The sequence below is a fragment of the Equus quagga genome, chromosome 8 (genome assembly GCF_021613505.1).
Source record: "Equus quagga isolate Etosha38 chromosome 8, UCLA_HA_Equagga_1.0, whole genome shotgun sequence".
In the NCBI taxonomy this organism is placed as follows: Eukaryota; Metazoa; Chordata; class Mammalia; order Perissodactyla; family Equidae; genus Equus; species Equus quagga.
Window position 1 is genome coordinate 113,042,697 of NC_060274.1, and position 21,743 is coordinate 113,064,439.

At 39.8% G+C, this 21,743-nt stretch overlaps 1 protein-coding gene across 1 annotated transcript in view; it reads left to right on the forward strand.

Moving 5' to 3' along the window:
• The window catches only part of BPGM (bisphosphoglycerate mutase), a 30,132-nt gene extending 9,451 nt beyond the window's left edge, over positions 1–20,681 (forward strand). The window contains exons 2-3 of the mRNA XM_046670579.1: positions 2,321–2,982; positions 18,296–20,681. Coding sequence (XP_046526535.1) covers positions 2,382–2,982; positions 18,296–18,474 — 780 coding nt within the window. The 5' untranslated portion in view covers positions 2,321–2,381 and the 3' untranslated portion in view covers positions 18,475–20,681. The remainder of the gene's footprint in view (positions 1–2,320; positions 2,983–18,295) is intronic.
• The last annotated feature ends 1,062 nt before the right edge of the window (positions 20,682–21,743 follow it).

The window sequence follows — 21,743 nt, forward strand, 5'->3', positions numbered from 1 at the left end:
TTTGGTACCTTATCCTGTGTTTACCCCTATCCACCAGAGTAAGGGAAGGCTGTGTATCTGCATAGTTTTTGTGGCTGTAAATACTATCCCTCTGCTCCGGTATTTATATTTTGAGGGGCAAAAACAGAGAAATGGTTTCATTTCATAAAGTAAAGAAATATGGCAGATTAAAATACTGCAAAGCTTGGTTCTAGGTGCCTGAGTATTCATGTTATTGCTACATTTTTTTGTTCCCCTCAATATAGTTCATAATCAGAAGATGATGGAGAAGTGTCCCTGCCTACAAAATTTGTCCATCACACCCTTCTTCATTTGAAGGGAAAATAGCTTCATTAGCATATGGAGGCTTCTTGCTTGACAAGACCAGCTAAGGGTTGAGGTAGAGGAATAGCTGATAGCTTCTCTTCTCTCCATCCCCTCCTCCACCACCACCACCAAAACGAAACAATAAATGGTTACCACGGGCTAGATCCAGTTTTTATTGGGCATGAAAGTCCTACTACTTCGTGGATTGAGGCACTTTAAAGAAACAATATAAAAATATCTTCCTTTTGCATATTAAACACACACACAGTCTCTCTCATCCATGAATTCCTTATTTGGTCTCTCCCGGCACCTTAGAAGGAGTTTGTTCAAGTGAGGGGCCCTGAAGCTTGAGCTTCTTTAGTTCATAATTATTCTGCTCTTGGCACTAGTCATCACCTAGCAAAACACTGCCCAGACGCCTTTCATCCCATCCTCTGTTCTTCTGCCACCCCTACGCCCCCCTGGGCTGAGGGTAGAGGCATTGGTCTCCCTCTGGAAGTTTTCTGCTCTCTGAGATGCTGTCACCTGAGCCCTGAGCCCTGGCTCTTCCTATGACCTGAGGCTTTCCTGCCTCCTGTGCACTCAAGTTTCAAACCTGATGCTGGAGGAGAAAGAGCAACCGTCAGCCTGACTGCTGTAGCCTTTCAACCACTTGCAGATCACCTCAGTCAGCCTCCTGCCGCTGGTCCTCTGCCTTCCGCCGAAATATGAAGCCTTACTTTAAAGACTTTTCTCCCTTCAGAATCTCTGGGAATTACTAAAGAAAGGAAGAAACTAGATCTAGATTCCAATTTCCTTTGTCACTGTTATATAACTGTGGATGAATGGCAGTTTAAGTGGGACAGAAAGTCTCCAGTTAATGGAAGTTGCCAGGAATGGCAGCAGATCAGGCCCGGTGTTCCTATAATCTCTGCTCCCCAGTGGGGAAGACACTGGGGTGGAGGTGGAGAGCGCTGGGCGCGTGAACCGAGCAGCATTGAACAGTGTAGATATGTCCACTGCAGGAGAGGGCTGGCAGGCTGATGCAGCCAGGGCAGCCCACGCTCCAGTGGACAGAGTGGGCCCAGCACCTTAACCCAGGGAGTTCAGAAGCACTTCAGGGTGGCCTGTCCCACTTTACTAGATTCTTCTCCCACTGACATGTGGCTGGTGTGTAGGATGGCTGGAGGCTTGAGAGGAGAAGACGGGGCCTCCTTATCAGTGCACTTCCTCTCACTCCTGCAGGCCTGCTCCTGTTGATCTGCTTCTACAGGCAGCATCTCTCAGCTGCTTGCACTTGATAGCTTGTTTTGCATCTGGATTTATTCCTGCCGAAAGTTCTATCTTGAGGCAGGTGAGAGGTTAGTTAGGTGAGTACCATATTTGACATTGATGTCGCTTTAAATCACTTTTAATGTCGTTTGAATGTTGAACCTCAGATCTGCTTGTCTGTGGTATAGCCTGTGGCATTGAAGAGCTAGTTGCCACCAGTCAGTGGTTTACATGTCAGGTATTTGTGGTGGTTCATTGAATTCACATGTTTAATAACTTCTGTAGGAAGGTGAGACTGGTAAATATTTCTGTTTCTGCCAGAGGAAAAACGAAGTGAGAAGGGTGCCTCCAATCTAGAGTCAGCTACTAGGAGCTGGGAGTTCCTAGGTACTTATCATCCTTTTAGACGTCTACAACTCATTCTATTAAATCCTCGCTTCTGTAAGCGCAAACTGCCTTTCTATCTGGCGGAAATGCAGCATGCCATTAGAATGAAGTGTTCTGTTATTTTTACGTCATATAATTAACACACTATCCAGCCATCAGAAAATTTACGTCAACTAGGTTCCCTGTAATTAATTATCTGCAGAATATGCCTGTATGTGCCATAGTGTAGGAGTTGCCGGATGCTTGATGTCAAAACTGTTCAAAGGATTATTCCAGTTTATTTTAGAAACTGGCTGCTGTAAAGTTGTGTTTCCATTCCCAAGTAGTTAGTTGAATGAAGAATATAATTTGTGCTTTTTGTTTCTTCTCTTTATAGGTGTACTGCTGTCACTAAACACGGGCCCATTTGAAAGCACTAGGGAAGCTCAGCCATCAGTATGTCCAAGTACAAACTGATTATGTTAAGACATGGCGAGGGTGCTTGGAATAAAGAGAATCGTTTTTGTAGCTGGGTGGATCAGAAACTTAACAGTGAAGGACTGGAGGAAGCTCGGAACTGTGGGAAGCAGCTCAAAGCTCTAAACTTTGAGTTTGATCTTGTATTCACATCTGTCCTCAATCGGTCCATCCACACAGCCTGGCTAATCCTAGAAGAACTGGGGCAGGAGTGGGTTCCTGTGGAAAGCAACTGGCGTCTAAATGAGCGTCACTATGGAGGCTTGATCGGTCTCAACAGGGAGCAGATGGCTTTGAATCACGGTGAAGAACAAGTGAGGGTCTGGAGAAGAAGCTACAACGTGACCCCGCCTCCCATTGACGAGTCTCATCCTTACTACCATGAAATCTACAGTGACCGGAGGTATAAAGTGTGCGACGTACCTGTGGATGAACTGCCACGGTCTGAAAGCTTAAAGGATGTTCTAGAGAGACTCCTTCCTTTTTGGAATGAAAGGATTGCTCCTGAAGTATTAAAGGGCAAGACCATTCTGATATCTGCTCATGGAAACAGCAGTAGGGCACTCCTGAAACATCTGGAAGGTACCATCTTTCTGCTGCTACTTATTAGAAGTTGCTAAGTGTTATAGTTGGGCCTTAATCTAGAAAGGACATGATTTCGAAGCTACTAATGCACAATTTACATAATAGACGTTCCTTGTCTATTCCTTTTTGTCACTTCAGTCTTTTAAGAAGCATTTTGTTCTATAAATCAAAACTCCTGGGCATTTTCATTCATATTATCTGAGACAGAGATTCTCAGACTTTAGCAAGCATCAGAATCACCTGGAGGGAGAGCTGGTCCACCACAGATTGCTGGCCCTGACCTCAGAGTTTCTGAGTCAGTGGGCCTGGGTTTGGCCTGAGAGTTTGCATTTCTGAGAAGTTTTCAGGTGATGCTGATACTGCTGCTTGGAGTTTGCCACTTTGAGAACCACTGATCTAAAAGATTCTGTGGCTTTTGCTGTAGTAAGATGAAAGAAGGCTAAAGAGGGAAGAGATTTCTGTAGGAATGGGATTCAAATTAAATTTATTTATGTGAGACTTTCAAGATAAATAAAATGATCTAGACTTCAGTTTTGCTCACGTTCTCCCAACTTTACACAATTACTGCCATGTTTTCAGACCTAAGTTTCCTGAACATTTCCCTTGTTCCAGTCCACTCTTTCCAGACCTGCCTTAGTCATTGGGAGAAAGTTAGAGGAAGGAAAATAAAAGGATGGCTTATTGGAGATAATCGGTAGGCTCAATTTTATTTTAACTACTTGATGTTGTGTTCTAGCTGTATTCTAAAATGTACTGTATTGTTACCTTCCTCTTAAATAATGTGAACTAAATGAACTCTTTTGAGGGCTCAAGCTTACCAGTTTTGGGCGTCAGTGATAGCACTGTGACACCTTCTGGGGATTTCTCGTTCCCCTTTCTTCCTTCACTAAACAATCCCAGACGATTGTGCTTTTTGAATGACCTGCTGTGTCTGGTGTTTTCCTGTCTATTGTCACTGTCAGCAGTTAGCTCGCTGGTATTAGAGTGTATTTCTCCAACATTCCTTTTCCATTCTGCTTTGCTTTTCTATCTGAGGCTGTGAAAAATGAAAAGGTTGACACTGTAAGTGAAAATAGTTTATTGGTAACAACAAAATGAAGTGATCTTTATGAGATTTTATTGTAAACTTTTTAGCATGTGTTTTTTGCCCCTAGTTTTTATAACATGGCCAAGAGCCAAATCATTACTAATATGCCTGCATCCATTAGCTGTGCAGAGATCTAAAATCTAGAGACTTCATTGCCTATTAAAAACTTTGTTGACTAGACAGAGCGCTCGATCTGTTTGTGTGTGTGTGGGTGTATCATATTTACTCAACTACATAAAAGGTTCTATTCTTCTTTGTTCAGAATAGTCAGATATTTGATTAAATGATATACAACTTGATCATTATTGGACCATAGTGCTTTATTGTTTGAAGAAAGTTGAGGGTCCTCTTAGGACAACAACAAAGTGAAATTCAGAATTTCCAAGCTTATTCTGGAAGACGTATTCCATCTCACCATGCCAATTCCTTTCTCCAGAGGTGGGACATAGACCTCTTTGTGGCCAGGCTCTCTTCTCTAAAGAAAATGCCATAATTTCCTTCAGGATCCTCTTTTCTTCCCCATCTCAGCTAGGAAATCCTCCTTTTAAAGACAGTTTCCTGCTGTTTAGTACCATTTACTCCTCATCTATCTTCCGTTTAGATCTCTAGGATTATTCTGCATCCCCAACCACAGCTCATTCTAGATACCCCCTCCTATTAGTGCGTTGAAGATTTAACTATTTGTTGTTTTTTTTAAGGAAATAGGAAAATTTAACAGCTGGTAAAGAAGACTGTCACTATGGTGAGGATGGAGGGAGAAAGGGAGAATTACCTGTGGAGGGTGAGGTTACATATAGAAAAGCTTACTTTCTATATTTGAGGGAGGTTTTGAACTATCAATTTATCAAAAAAGCAATCAAATGGTATAGCTGCTTTGGAAAACAGTCTGGCGGTTCCTCAATATGTTAAACGTAGAGTTACCATATGATCTAGTAATTCCACTCTTAGGTGTGTGCCTGTGTTAGTTTCCTAGTGCTATTGTAACAAAGTACCAAAAACTGAATGAATTAAAATAGCAGATACTAATTTTCTCACGATTCTGGAGCCTAGAAATCCTTAATCAAGCTGATGGCAGGATCATGCTCTCTCTAATGGCTCTAGGAGAGAATCCTTTCTTGCCTTGTCTAGCTTGTGGTGTTGGTTGGAAATATTTGGTGTTCCTTGGTTTTCAGATGCATCACTGAAACCTTCCATCTTCACTTGGTGTTCTTTCTGCGTGTGTCTGTGTTTCTCATCCAAATTTCCTCTTTTTATAAGGACACCAATGGTATTGGATTAGGGCCTACCCCAATGACCTCATTTTAACTTGGTTACCTCTATCAAGAGCTTATTTCAAAAGAAGGTCACCTTCTGAGGTATAGGATATTAGGACTTCAACATGTCCTTTCAGCGGGGAGCAGAGTTCAACCCATTATAATACCTGAGAGAAATGAAAACATATGTACACAAAAACTGGTACACAAACTTTCATAGCACTATTATCCACAATAGCCAAATGTGGAAGCAATACAAGTGCCTACCAACTAATGAATGGATAAATTAAAAGTGATACAGCCATACAGTGGAATATTATCCAGCAATAGAAAAAAAGGAAATACTGATCCATGCTACATATGGATGAATCTTGAAACGTTGTTACGTGGAAGAAGCTAGTCACAAAGGATTATATGTTGTAGGATTCCACTTACATGAAATGTCCAGAATAGGCAAATCTATAGAAATGGAAATTAGATTATTTGTTTCCTAAGCTGAGGTGGAGGTGGAGGAGGGGATGAAAGGATGAGTGACTGCTAATAGGTACAGGGTTTCTTGTTGGGGTGGTGAAAATGTTCTAAAATTGGTTCTGGTGATCGTTGTGCAACTCTGGAGATACTAAAAGCCATTGAATTGTATACTTTAAGTGAGTCAATTGTATCATATGTGACTTATTTCATTCAAGCTGCAAAAATAATTTAATCAACAGAATTGAAAGATTAAAGGGTTTGGCATTGGCCTGGAAAACAATAGTTTAGGGCAAATATATGGAAGTGATAAAGTAGAAATCCATGGATGTGGAGTATAGAATAAGGAGAAAAATTAAAATACAGCTTTGACTCCTGGCGCAGAAATGGGTTTACAGGGATCGCTGAAAGTTAGCAGACATTTGTCCTCAGGCTTCATTTAACCTTTTTCCTGAAGGCCTTTCTTTGTGAGCAGGGTTAGCCCTGAGCTAACATCCGCTGCCAATCCTCCTCTTTTTTGCTGAGGAAGAGTGGCTCTGAACTAACATCCGTGCCCATCTTCCTCTACTTTATATATGGGATGCCTGCCACAGCATGGCTTTGCCAAGTGGTGCCATGTCTGCACCCGGGATCCAATCCAGTGAACCCCAGGCCACTGAAGCGGAGCGTGCGAACTCAACCCCTGTGCCACCGGGCCGAACCCTGAAGGCCTTTTTTTTAAGTTGAGTGTATGGAACTAAATTGCCTTTCAGAGATGAATGAAACTGAAGCAACCTTAAATTATAATTCCTATCCCTGTCACTATAAACAGGCTTTATAGAAAATATTTTTATTTTCGGGATAATTGATTTAAAATAGTGGTGTCCATGCCGGAAATAATTGATTTAAAATAGTGGTGTCCATGCTGGAAGAGGTAAATTGTACAAAGAGGCTCAAGTAGGAAGTATGTGAAAGTAGGTGAGTCTAGGGCTGGCAGCTGTCTGCAGCAGAGGAGAAGGGAGGTGTATATGGTGGAGATGGGGAATGGAAATGGTAAGGTTGGTGACCAGGGAGGATGGCAGACATCCGGGGGAAAAAATTGGTCGAAAACACAAAATATGCCATGAGACAAAAGCCCAAAGCCAGGGACACAAATGGAGTGGATATGAGGATTGAGATTTGTCCTTAGGAAGACATAAGGGTGGTTTAAAATCTTGGGTATAACAACTTTGTCCCTTTTCTGGTACTATTGTTAAGATTGATGGAGTTCTTTGATGTTGCTCTGACTCCCTATAGGGACTTACTCCCACTCCTGACATGGAAAAAATTATTTCATGTGCATGAAATAGACTGGACTAGATTTTAGGCTCACTTCATCAATTAGTTATCATCTCTTGTTTTAGGAGTCCTCTAAATGCCAGTCTCCACTGATGATTTCTCTTACAGTGTGTATTGAAAAATAAGATCTAAGTAGTCTGTGTCACAGCTGTGAGAATTAAGCATAAGTGGTTTTCCCAAGATCAGAAGAAATAGCATATGTTATTTCTTCCATGTCATTCCTGTTAATTTAGTTAGATTTCAGCCCTTTTAAAATGTATTCTAGATGTACGGGCTTGCTGGTATAGGAATACCAACATTAGTCCTCGTATCTTGCATGTCTGTCTTTGAAGAGCTCAAGTTACAGGACTTCATGTGGTACTTGATAATCCCCAGCCTGAAAGAAAACATTCCATTGAATTTGGATGCTAACTTTTCAAGACTTCAAAAATTAAGTAATCCCCCTTACTTTAGGGGAAAAATATAGATTTTTATCTTGTAGAAAGGACTACTTTCCAATTTATTTGTGCATGTGTGTTTATTGTGTTAAAAAACATAATAAAATTTGCCATCTTAATTGCCAATTTATTTTTACTGTAAAGTTATATGACCATTCACCACCGTTTTCTGGTTAATACCTATTATCTCAGTGCAATTATTAATAGCAACTCCTTTCACTTTCAGAAGTGCCCCAACGTGGATGATAAATTAAATGGTCACCTTACTATAAAGATGTTAGCTTTCACCAGTGTTAAGAATGAATCCTTGAAATGGGTGTGACTGGATTCCCTATTTCCTATAAAGACAAAAGTTCCGAAATTCTTTGCATTGATTAAATCAAAAAGTAAAAATGGTTGTGGTTGTAGATTCCTCTGATTCCTAGTCACGCTTTCTAGATATGTTTATATAAAATTCTCTCCTGTAAAACAGAATCTTTATGGAACTGGGGCAGTTTTCCCCTATATCGTCCTTAAACTACTTGACAGACTTAAAGCACTTTATCTTCTGCTAGGGAGGAGTGTGGTGGCTGATAGAATCAATGACAGCATACCATTGTATCATACAAAGACTTCTTTATTGTTTAAAGACCGTAACTGTGGGGTGGGAAGAATGATGACCCAGTCAAATAACTAATTAGAATATTGGTCTACCCTGAAATCTCGATATGCCTTAAGCTGTGTCTGCTAAGAGTACTCTAGTGTTACTCATCTACCCTGGATGGCATATACCATATAACATTAAGATGTTATTTTGTTTCTCCTCTGTTTGGTGCTATCACTGTACCCTAAGGGCAGTCAAATCCCGTGCAACACTTCTTCCATTTCTGGCAAAGACAGGTGCTGTTGAAAGAAAATGGAACCCAGACAGACCTCAAATGACTTAGCCATCGTCATGATAATTAGTTGGAGTCGTGAACGCCACCCAAATCCAGTTCACTGAGTCTCCACACACAATTACCACCTGGGCTTTTTTGTTTTACATTTTTACGGAAAGTAGTCCTTCTCCTGATCTATTCTTTGTTTGGAATACTATATTATAAGAAACTGAGTCTAGCATCCTTGGCAGGTAAACCATAAAAAGGTAATTTGATGCTACTAATTGAGCCTGAAATTTTTACTGCTGTTACCCTAAAACTGTGGTCTGGAATGGCGTTCCCTAGTATACCTGTACAAGGTGGTCCTTTTCTGAGTGCATACTGTGTATCATGCGCAGTTCTAAGCATTTTACAGACCTGTCTTGCTTGATGTAGGCTCCGAACTCAATGGAAAGCTATAGTTCAATACTGTGTTTTACTGTGTTGTTTAGTCTAGTATCCAGGTCGTATTTTCTATTTCATGTATCAATTATTGATCGCTAAGCTGTTTTGCATAAAGAAACTGCTCTAGTAAAAAGGAGCAAACTTTTGATACACCCAACATCACGAATGAATCTCAACTGCCTTATGCTAAGTGAAAGAAACTGGGCTCAAAAAGCAAAGTACTGTAAATTCCTATGTGAAAGTCCTAACTCCTAGTACCTCAGAATGTGACTGTATTTAGAGATAAGACCTTTAAAGAGGTAATTAAGGTAAAATGAACCATTAAGGTGGCCCTAACCCAACAGGACTGGTGTCCTTATAAGAAGAGCAAATTTGGACACAGGCACATGCAGAGGGAAGACCATGTGAAGACTCAGGGTGGTGAGAGCTATCTACATGCCAAGGAGAGAGGGCTCATAAAAAAGCCAACTCCTCGATGTCCCCAGAATTGTGAAAAAATAAATTCTGTGATTACAAAAAAAAAAAAAAAGCCAAAAAAAACCACACCACCCACTAAGCATTGTATGAGTCCGTTTATATGCCATTCAGGAAAAGGTAGTTCTAGAATTAGCTTGTCACTTAGTAGAATTAAGTGACACTTGCTACATACACCTACCCATGCCTTTGAAAACTAACCTGGGGGGCATCGTTATGCTTTCTGGAGACTCCAGGAGCTATTGGTGCTGACTTAATTTAGCGATTAAAGCATGATCAGCATAGGGAATTACCTTTCAAAGTCCTTTTCCATAAGACATTATGTGTAATCTGCTCAAGTTCTGTACTCAGAGGTTATGAGCGCCTCCAGTAAAGGTTTTTCTGTCCCTGAACTATTTCTGTTCATTTGCCACCAGATTCTAAATTCTCTTTTTAATTGGGTCTTCCATCTGTTCTTTTTCCCTCTCCAACCACCTAGTCTGGAAGTAGATCGACAAGGACATCCTGGAGTCAACGCAGGAGAGCAGTTCAGGGGGAGGGAAGTGTTTCTGATCCAGAGGTAGGTTTAGCACAGGAACCGTGCGTCAGTGGCTAGGACAGGCCTCTACCCTGTCAAATTACTTATTTATATAATGTCTCTGCTCTTAAATTGTATATAATTTTGGGATTGCTTCACTTTTAACTTGATAGTAGTTCTTATTACTTTCAGAAGAAGGACTTGACCCAGACGTGTGAAAAATTATAGAATAAGAAAATCCCTACTAAAGGGACTGCTTTACTGACTTTTAACAGTATAAACAATTACCCATGCTGTGCTCACGAGTCCAGATGAAAGCAGGGCCCACTTCTCACTGGCTCAGACATTCTCACAAAGCACCACCGTGAAACCCAGGCTCAGCATCTGAACGCATCCTGTACTGCAGTGTTCCAGACAGGCGAGTGTTTCTTTCTCTGTGGTTGGCATAGTCACTTCCTGTTTGTTTCCTGCTGGCCCACACTGAAGGAGAAGCCAGGTACTGAACTGAATGAAGCATTAGGTGTAGTCTGCATCTTGCCAGCGGAAGTGGATTGTTTAGTCTGGGTTCCAGCACAGAACTAGGCAATTTCAAGTGTGGAATAAGAGCGGCATGCAAGAGGCTCAGGAAAGGCAGACTCGGTCCCTGAAGAAGGGCGTGCAGCTGCACACGTAGCAAGGCAAAGAAGTGGTGAGATGAAATTAGAGAATCAGAGAGGAAAGGTCAGCAGGGACTAGCTGTGGGGACAGGGACTGACAAGTCAGTCACCTTTGGCATTTTAGTGTGATATTTTCAGAAGCACCCAATTCATACCTCTCTTATGTGAGGCAAATACTTGTCTAGTGGTATGGTTAAGCTTTCTCTCATTATAAGTGTAATTGACTTATAGAAAGCTTTATTTTTAAAAGTTGTAGGCCATTTAACTATAAATTTAAATGTAGAATGGGTTCTTCTCTCTGCCTTATTCTAAATTAGAGGCTGTTATTCTATTAACATGTTAGAATATTCAAATAACTCATTTCTAATTGTTCTCCAGCCTGCCTTTAACTTGTACATATATAGCATTCAAACCTTAAAGAATTATAATTAAAAACAGGTGGATCATCTATGCAATTCGGAACCTTTTGTGTCAGCTCTTATTCTGGCAGTAGAAGAAGACAGAACTCAGCACAGATCACCCAGCAGTGGGGTTTGAATTGTGACTGTCTTGACTGGGAAAGGGAAGTGGGACATGGCTGGTAACTCATGGTGGAATGGTTGATCGAAGCTATTTTCCTCTTGTTCTAATCCCCCAAAATATGCTTTATAGAATTGGGGGATTGTCCTCTTGTCCTGCAACAAATCTGTCTCCCTGAACATCTTCTCTGCTATTTCCTGATATTCAAAAAGTGTTTGGGAGCAAACACTTTGGAGAAAAACAAAGAAAATATATATGAGATAAATTTAATTTGAATTGTTTATTTCGTTAGCCCTACATGCAGACAACCTTTTATTCAAGCTTTTCTTTTTTTCTTGGTAAGGTAATAAAAGGATCACAATCTTTAATCAAGGCTTCAACAGTAAAAGACTAGATATAATTTGAAAACCCAGAGAGTTCAGATTTATTCATTTCAGCCATGTGCCAAGCGTTCATTAAATCAGGCACTGTTCTTGGTATAAGGATATAGTAGTGCCTACAGTTGGGCATACCAAGTCCTTACTTTCAAGGAGCTTCTGTCTCCATTTTGATCCCTTTCTGAAATTCGGCCACTACTGTCTCTGACAAAGTCCTCAAATTGCTTTCATGTATGGGCTTTATGCATTAGAATTTTTAATGTTTAATTTTTAATTTTAATGTTTCATTCCTTATAGCCTTTATTTATGTGTAAGAAGTAGATCCATATAATACATACAGTTGTAATAGTGGATCGTATAGCTAAATAATTTCTGGACCGTAGCAGCCAATGCATAATAGTGTTCCTTTCAGTTGAACAAACACTTACTAAATTCTTGCGGTGGGTAAGGCACTGTTCTAAGAGCATGAGTGATACAGGGACAGATAAAACATGGTCCCTGTTTTCCGAAGCTTGTAATCCCGGTGGGAGAGGCAAGCATGTGCACAGCCACCTCTAACAGAAGGCGGAGTGTGAGTGCTGTAGTGTATGTACAGTGATCTCAATAACTGGTTCCTGTTCCTGCTACAGTGACTTGGGGGATGGGGCTTGTAGGTACAGATTTGACTTTTTGAAGCTAGTCCTGCATGCAGAAGATAAAGTTGTTTGAATTTCTCCCCATATTGGCCCTGAGTTACCCCTTTGACTTACCCCCAAACTTTCCTTATTTCTTGCTGGAAATATCCCCGTCATTTAAATTGATTACAGTTGCCTCCTAGATGCTCCTATGTGAAGATTCAAGAATTCAAGACAATGACTGGGGACTCATGGAGGAGTGGCTGCAGAGGGGGAGTGATGGAGAGGGGTAGTTGCAGAGTGGGCACTCTGTGATGTTTCCTTCAGAACATTCTTGGATGCTGTAAAAAATCGAAGCCAGTTATCCGACAGGGGATGTGATATCTGGTCACTTGTTTTACCTTTCACATGATGTTCCAGTTAATGAGTTTGTAATATGATATTACATAATGTAGTATTGATTCAGTTTGGTTAATCCAGTGCAGAAGCATTATTCTAGCCTTAGGAGTTCTGTTTGCTTAACTTTCTTAGGACAGAGAATGTGGCTAATGCCAAAATTGAGTAATGGGTAATGGCTTCCCTGTGTTTTTTCCTGGTTTGCTATTTTAAAATTTCAGTTGCTTTAAGTCTTATTGACTGATTATTAACCAGTCTAAGTATTTTAAATATTTGTAAGTAATTAGTCTGCTGTGTGTGTGAATGGCTTGAGTAGTCATTAAAGTAGAATGTCAACTTTTATTTAGTTATTGGAAATGTTTCTATTTTTGTTGAGCTCTCCTTCCCTCATCAGTGAAATATTGTCATTCTTGTGGCCTTTGTTTATTTGGCTCTTTGGTTGGGTCCCACACAAAAGTGGGTTGTTATCTAAGCCATAGGCATGCACTTGAGACTGGTGCTGTGAAAGAGAGGACCTGTTAGACCTGAGGCCATGGTTAAACGAGTGAGTCCCATGTGTGCCGCCAGCCTCTCGCCAAAGACCTAGCACTCTTTTTCTGAGGTCACAGACTACAACTCCTAAACCTTGCCCATCGTGATCCCAGTATGTTAGCTCTTTCAAGGGGGTCTGACAAATCTGTGCATGCCCTTTACTAGTCCTGAAAACATGAGAACACTGGGTGCTGGTGTCCATTTAGTACCCGGGGCAGTGCATGCACACAAGCATTCTCCTCTCTTCTTATGCTGTGATGGAAATAGCCATAGACGAGTCAGATGACCAGAGTTGAAGTCCTGGGATTTGGGAATGAAAAAAAAAAACAGGTCCAGTTTTACTACCTTAACAGTCTTGTGACTTGCACAGTTTTATTTAACTTCTCTGAATCTGTTGACCGCTTTTTAAAATAGCTTTATTGAGGTATAATTCACATACCATGCACTTCACTCATTTAAAATGTACAGTTCAGTGGCTTTTAGTATATTCACCATCCTTTCATCACCACAGTCAATTTTAGAACATTGTCATTACCCTCAAAAGACAACCTATACCTAGTTTTCACTTCCCAGTCCCCCCATTACCTCTAGGCCTGGCCAACTGCTAATCTATCTATGTCACTATGAATTTGCCTGTTCTGGACATTTCATATAAATGGAATCATACAACAGGGAGTCCTTTGTGACTGGCTTCTTTCACTTAACATGTTTTCAAGGTTCATCAATGGTTAGCATGTATCAGCACTTCATTCCTTTTTATTACCAAATAATATTCCATTGTTTGGATATACCAGATTTAATTTATCCATTCATCAGTTAATGGGCATTTCACTCTTTGGCTATTATGAATAATGCTGCTGTGGAGATTCATGTACAAGTTTTTGCGTGGGCATCTTTCTCCTGAGTATATACCTAGGAATGAAATTGTTGGGTCACATGTTAACTCTATGCTTAACTATTTGAGGAATTGACAGACTGTTTTCCAAAGAGTTCACAGCATTTTATACTCTTAATTTTACAGTGTATTAGGATTCCAGTTTCTCTCTATCCTCACCAACACTTGTTTATAACCTGACTTTTTTATTGTAGCCATCCTAGGGGGTATGAAGTGGTATCTCATTGTGGTTTTGATTTGCGTTTCCCTGATGACTAATGATGTTGAACACCTTTTCATGTTCTTACTGGCCATTTGTATAAGGTTTTGGAAAAATATTCAGGTCTTTTGCCCATTTTTTAATTTAGTTATCTGTCTTTTTATTATTGAAGTATAATACTTCTCTGTATACTCTAGATACACGTCCTTTATCAGACACATGAGTTGCAAAAATTTCCTTCTATTCTGTGGGTTTCATTGCACTTTCTTGATGGTGTCCTTTGAAGCACAAATGTTTAAAATTTTTATATGCCCAGTTTATCAATGTTTTTTCTTTTATTGCTTGTGTTTTTGGTGTCATATGTAAGAAACCATTCCCTAATTCAAGGTCGTGAAGATTTTACTTCTATGTGTTCTAAGAGTTTTATAGTTTTGGCTCTTAAATCTAAGTCTTTGCTTCATTTTGAGTTAATTTTTATATAAGGTATAAGGTAGGGATCTAACCTCATTCTTTTGCATGTGAATATACAGTTGTCCTAGCACCATTTATTGAAAAGTTTATTCTTTCTTCATTTGATTATCTTAACACACTTGCTAAAAATCAATTGATCAAAAACATGAGGGTTTATTTTGAACTCTCTGTTCTATTCCATTGATCTATATGGCCATCCTTATATAAGTAACTCATACTACATACAAGTACCACACTATCTTTTATTTTTCTTTTTTGAGGAAGATTAGCCTTGAGCTAACATCTTCTGCCAATCTTCCTTTTTTTTTTTTTTTTTTTTTTGCTGAGGAAGATTGGCCCTGAGCTAACATCCATGCCCATCTTCCTCTACTTTATATGTAGGATGTCTGCCACCGCATGGCTTGATAAGCGGTGCATAGGCCTGTGCCTGGGATCTGAACCGGTGAACTCCAAGCCGCCGAAGTGGAGCACACGAACTTAACCACAGTGCCACCAAGCCGGCCCCCACACTATCTTGATTACTATAGCTTTATAGCAAGTTTTGAAATCAGGAAATGTGAGTCTCTCAACTTTGTTCTTTTTTTTTCCCAAGATTATTTTGGCTGTTCTGAGTGCCTTGAATTTCTGTATGAATTTTAAGACCAGTTTGTCAATTTCTGCAAAAAAAGTCAGCTGAGATTTTGATGGAGATTGTGGTGAATCTCTGTTAATTAGGGCAATATTGACATCTTAATAATACTAAATCTTCCAATCCATGATCATGGGATATCTTTCCATATATTTAGTTCTTTAATTTCTTTCAACAATGTTTTGTAGTGTTCAGAGTATAAGTTTTGTACTTTGGTTAAATTTATTCTTGAGTATATTATTCTTTTTGTTGCTATCATAAATGGAATTGTTTTCTTATTTTCATTTTTGTTTTGCTCATCACTACTGTAAAGAAGTACAATTGATTTTTGTAGATTGATCTTGTATCCTGCAACTTTGTTGAACTCATCTATTAGTTCTAATAGTTTTTAGTGGGATTGTGTCATCTGAAAATAGAGATAGTTTTTCTTCTTCCTTTCCGATCTGGATCCCTTTTACTTCTTTTGTTTTTGGCCTAGTTGCCCTGGCTAGAACCTCCAGTACAATGTTGAATAAAAGTGGAATGTTTAGCCATTTTAAAATAAAGTCTTAGGTCCAGAAACATTTGCAAAGGTTAAGAGTTGGTAACGTTGTAAAGGCACACAGTCTATAAGCAGTGAATCTGAGATGCTGATAGATGTGTACACTCATAGTTTCTATTTCTCCTGGTCAACGTTAGTCAAACACGGTCATTTTTGCTAAATAGTTGTCTTCTAACAAGTTGATTTTTGCAGTGAAAATTTAGATTAATTGGAGAAATCTATAAAATCCATCTTTTTCTCCAATTCAATAAGCAATGTGCTTACAGACTCTGGGGACAGATAAAACATGGTCCTTACATGATAGATGAATGTAAACAGTCAGTGTCCCCACTTTTCTCATGCCTCTAGAGTGCCTCTACTTTTCTTAACCATTCAGAATAAAATAAAGGAACTGTGGTACTAGAAGAGACTATCCTCCCTCATTTTATAAATGAAGAAATAGTTCAATGGAAGTAAAATCCTGGCCAGGGTCACAAATGTCCTTCCCAAGAGGGATATAATAGGCCCTGAGTTACTGGTTAGTTGAGTGAGTTAGGCCTGAAGGGTCCTCCGAAGAGGGCCTTCAGAGCTTCCCTGGATTAGGGGTGAGAAGTACTGGGTTCCACAGCCTCAGTGGTCACCTGGCTCTAAACCACGTGCCGTTGAATTCTGCTTCTGCTGTCTCCAAGGGATGCGTGTGGCAGCTGCTGTGCATCCAGCTGTCAGATCTGACCTGATGGAGCCACAGGGCTCTTAGAATTCAAAGCAGTCATCTCCCAGCTAAACAGCTGGCTGTCTGGTCTGGATTTATCTGTTCTTGCCAGCTTTAGTTTGGGATGGTAATCTTGTGTAGAGTTGCAATGTGGGGTTGGGGGCTTGGCAGGGCAAAGTAGTGTTTTAGTAGCCTGCCCTTTAAATCTTCTACCTAGAAGAAAATTCCTGGTAGTGAAGAAGAAACACTTATTGTGCTATGCTTTTTCATGTATGTTCTCTTTTAAGTGCATTCCTCCTACCCCAGACCCTTTGTGTTGGTGATAGAGGAAGAATGTGTGTGTGTGTGTGTGTGTTTAATTTGACAGAGGAATTGGAGGCCCAGAGAAGTTTCTTGCCTAAAGAAAGTTCTCTAGTTAGTATATTGAGGGGGACTGGCAGAGGAGGAGATGGGCAGTGTACTTGGAAGAGACCCTGACTTGCAAGTTGGGATTCTTTCCATTGTTTCATAGCTGCTTGAGAACGTACAGTTTGTGCATATGGGTTCTTAGGTAGCTCTTCTGGGCCTAGAAATGAAATTCTAATAAAGAACTGCACCAGTGGTTGGGATCCAGTGCTGTGATTCTGTGACTTTTGGCTGGCACTCATAGTTATGACCATTAGTTAATTAAAATGACAAAGTGCATTGATAACTAACTGCTAACAACTTATTCTGCCATCATCACCTCCCAAGTGAAGATGAACCCTTGCACTCTCCTTGGAACTTGCTCCACCCAGGTCCTTACTATCAATATAGAACAGAGGCATATGTTTAGAATTTAGAAGTCTATGTAATAAAGCTGTGTTTTTAAAGTAGATAATCTGAATAGTTTCAGTTGCCTTTCAATCTCTTTTCTCCTCCCTTCTCTTTGCCCATTTTGAACTCAGAGAAACTTGAAAGGCATTACGTCATACGATAGTTACCGATACCTGGGTTTAAATTCAGGCTCTGCTATATACTATCTGTGTGATCTTGAGTTGTTTGCTTAACCTCTCTGTGCCAGAACTTGTTACGTGGAAGAGTAATAGCTCATGTCCTCATAGGATTGTAGCGATGATTAAATAAGTTAATACATATAAAGTGCTCAGAAGAGTACCTGGTGTATAGAATATTCTTAGTACATGTTAGCTGTTTATTGTTAAAAGCAGTCCACAATAGTAAAAATATTATCACTACCACTGCTAGTACCACCCTTACTACAACTACAACTCTTCTGGTCAAAGTTGAACTACCTGTAATTTACCTTATTTAAAAAAGGATTGAATGAGGCTTGTGCATTACACATATGTTCCTCTCCTAGCAGTTGGGGTGTTAAGGGACCAGGAGAATGAGGCCTCTTTACAAGGCCTGTCTTATAATCTGTTCCTGATTCCCCTTGATTGTGCTCCCTAAGCATCAAGGGGTGTGTTCCTCCTCGACTGGATCCAGCCCAGGGCATTCCACACTCAGTGTTGGGAAACCGACCACATTCTGATCAATTGAACTAGATTCAGAGATTAATTTTAGCCAGCCTGGGGACGACATATAAAAGGAAAAAGACAGAAAACTCTCCTGGTTCACTTTCAGAGTCTTCAAGATTGATTCCTGTGGAAAACACGTAACACAAATGTGGTCATGGAGAGAATAGTTTTCATTCCTTTAAAATTTATATAGGAAACAGCTAAGAACAGGTTGCCCCAAAAGGTATTTACTAAGATTTGGTGTGATGTGAATTTCTGTCTTAGCTTTTTTTTTTAACTTCTGGGGAGTTCTTGGCTTCCAGGAACTTTAGCTGGAATCTGTCACCATCTCTGCTGACATGCAGTTACCATGGGACTAAGTAAATGTGCAGTTAAACGACTGAACAGAACTTCCTCCTTGCTTGTCTTTAAAGCCTTATTCCTTCCTCTCAATCTACAGGGATCTCAGACGAAGACATTATCAACATTACCCTTCCGACTGGAGTCCCCATTCTCCTGGAGCTGGATGAGAACCTGCGTGCTGTTGGGCCTCATCAGTTCCTGGGTGACCAAGAAGCTATCCAAGCAGCCATTAAGAAAGTGGAGGATCAAGGAAAAGTGAAACGAGCTGAAAAATAAAGTCTTTCCCAAGTGCTGGCTTGGAAAAGCTCCAAAAGGAGTAGCATGCAGTGTGTTCAGCATACTGATCTCTCTCTCTCTCTCTCTCTCTCGATCTCTCTCTCTCTTTTTTCCTGTTTTTTTTCCAGAGCTAGGCTGTGGGGTAGAGTGTATATAGGTAACTAGATAACTTATGTTGGCTCAGATAAAGGCTTTAGGATGCCCGAGTGTTTATGTCATAAGCCTTATGAGTTAGCTCTCCTGCTAGCCCTGTTTGAATTAGCCACTAATTCAAATTAGTAACCAGTGGGGCTTAGTCAGTGTCATCAGTTTCTGAGATGGGAGAGTAACAAGTGGAGGTAAATTTTAAGGTATATGTCACTCAATAAATTATTATCAAGTCATCATTGACAGGTACCACTTAATCTAATAAGTGGTTCACCTTTATATTTACTAAGACTTACTGGGATAATAGGAAAGGATATTAGATAATACACTATACTTAAGTATTTATTACTAGTCTTTTCCTCTAGGAAAAGGGATACCTCGATAGTTAAGACCAGAGGCCCATTAAATGGGAAAGTCACAGATGGGTTCATCCAAGACAGCCAACAGCAGACAGCAGACCCTTTGCCTTGTCTCTAGTCCAGAGATATCCTTCGTTTGACATTTGGTGGAATTCCTCTTGGGCTGCTAGAATTAGCAGCATATAGACAATTATAGCTGTTCTTTTTTGTTTCATTTTTGGTTTTTGAACTTTAATCTTTGGGTACTTAAAACTGGTTTAAAAATAAAATTCTGTGGTCGAAAATGATATGACCAAAGCATCTCCATATGACTGATAAGTACTAAGTAAGGGCCTCTGAAGTAGTCTTTAGCTCGTAACTTCCTGTAACACTGAAAGAGTTGCACTTCCTCCAACACATGGACACTCCTAATTCTCAATAAATTGAAGGTCGGGGTCAGGGGGAAAGTAGCGTATAGTGGGTGTAATTTTATTCCCATGAGCAGGGGAAATGGTATATTGGGGCTTGTCACGTACATTTGTTGTTCATCAGCTGAGGGCAGAAGATTATAGTATGTAGCATAACGTAGCTGGGGTAGGCCATGGACAGAGTTGATTGCTTAATGATACTGTTTTCCACAGTATATCTTTAGATGCTGTAGGTATGTAAGTCATCATTTCTTTAGGCTATTTATTGCCTTATTTCAAAGCAAGTAACATATATTTCAGCAATAAAGTCATGTAAAAAATTTGCAGCTATAATAGCTGTTACAAATACTTACCATTTTTTAATGATTTTTCCATTGGTGGATTAGTTTATTTGTATCCGTTTTATAGTAAAACTGACATTAGAAGGAAACTAATTCTAAAAGCCTTGCTACAACTTGGCCTCCATTTAATCTTTAATTCAGGACTCTTAGAGCACTGGCTGATGAAAATGGCTGAAAAGAAGAGATGAAAGTGGTTTGCTCACAACTGGCCACATGTTTGGTGCATAAAGACATGAAATGTGGATGCTTTATGTTTCTGACCAATGTCTGGTTTCTCTTCTGTAGCCATTCTTTGTAGTCCCATTGCTTAACCAAATAATATTCTTTAGAATTCAGAGATCATTTCTAATTCATTTTTGTGCTTTTCTAAGTGACAAATCTCTTTTCAAGTTCAGCTTCCCTCTTACCTGGAAAGCCTTTTGTAAGTCCTTCTTCCCTCAGAAACACACCACAATTGCTTCAACATCACAGATCCTCATCGTGTTTCCTGTTTCTGTCTTTTGCTTAATTGGATTTTGCAAGTTTTTGGCTCACCTATGTAGCACCATTCATTGTGTTAAATCATGCCTTGCCTCACGCCGGATCTGGCTGTGGCAGATGCCGTGTTACACTGTAGCCTGAGGGTTTTCACATTGGACTGTGAGAATGTAAACCACCGATCCCAAGGGGAATATGAAATGTCCAAAATATAAGACTATTTTATCATTCAATCTCCCTCTAATGACAAAGTTGTTTGGCAAAATTATCTGCAGAATTTAAGTCACTCTTTTTCCACGATTAGTAAAGTTTTGTTTATTGGAGGATAATCTAGATATCTAGTCTAGCCTTTAAGACACTGGGACCTTAAGTTGCCAAAAAATTGTAAGTTCCTTAGACAATTTTTAAAGATAAGCTAGAGTGTCCTCATCACTTGCTGTGTACCAATAATAAAGCCACATCTTATTTGCGTTTTATTTAGGTTGGGGCTGGTCATTTAAGCTTACACTTAACTCTGATTTGACGGGAATATATTTTAAGAAATCATTTTATTATAAAAAACTTTAAACATGCACAAAAGCATAGTGTATAAATAGCACAGAGAACTCTCATAGTCCCATCACCCATCTGCCACCTCATTAACTTATGGCCACTGTCACAGTTACTACCTCTCTCTCTTCCTCCTGTCTCACTGGATTATTTTGAAACAAATGACAAACATCAAACAGGATAGATTTTGAAAAGGAAAACAGCTTAAATAGTTTCCAGTCAGTTAAAATGGAAGCTGTCAGTAATCGGTTCTGAATTTTGTCCTTTCTGGTGCTCTAGAGAAACCACTGGGCAGCCGTTGCTCATTCGAGTCCTGACTTGTATATAGTCTATTATTTTTGGTTGCTGATAATGAGGCCTGTTAGCCTGTTATGTGTGACCTCTGCAGGATGATATGGGATGTTTTGGTGACTCTGATGTTAAATTCAAGTTTTTAAAGATCAAGGTTTTCCTGAGATATTTAATAATTCTGAAATGGTTTTGGAGGATTAAAAAATGAGCAAGTTTATTGGTGGTGGTTAAATTAGGTCACTCACTGTGGGGAAAGGGAGATACAAAATGGAGGAAGATGAAGAACACTGTTACTGGTTTTGAACTGGAGATATTTGTATGATACTCTAGAGAAACCAAATGGCAGCCATTGCCAAACTTCCAATTCAAATCTTGACTTATAGATAGTATGTGTTACCCCTGGTTCCTGTCTAGAGGCGTTAGTCGGTTATGTGTGACTTTTGCAGGACAATGACTAATAACTCTGTGCTATTGCTTTTGAACGGGAGATATTTGTATGAACGTGTGTATGTGTATTTTCCTCTCTCTCTCTCCCCGCCCTCACCCCTGTCCCCAGCTCTGTCCTCTCAAAGGGCCTAGAAGCAACAACTTAGTAAAAATGAGCACACCTAGTTCCCTTGATCTTGGTTTCTAAATACTATTCCATATAACCAAGGATGTTTGGGGAAATGTTTGATTCCAGGTTTGGGGCAGATAAA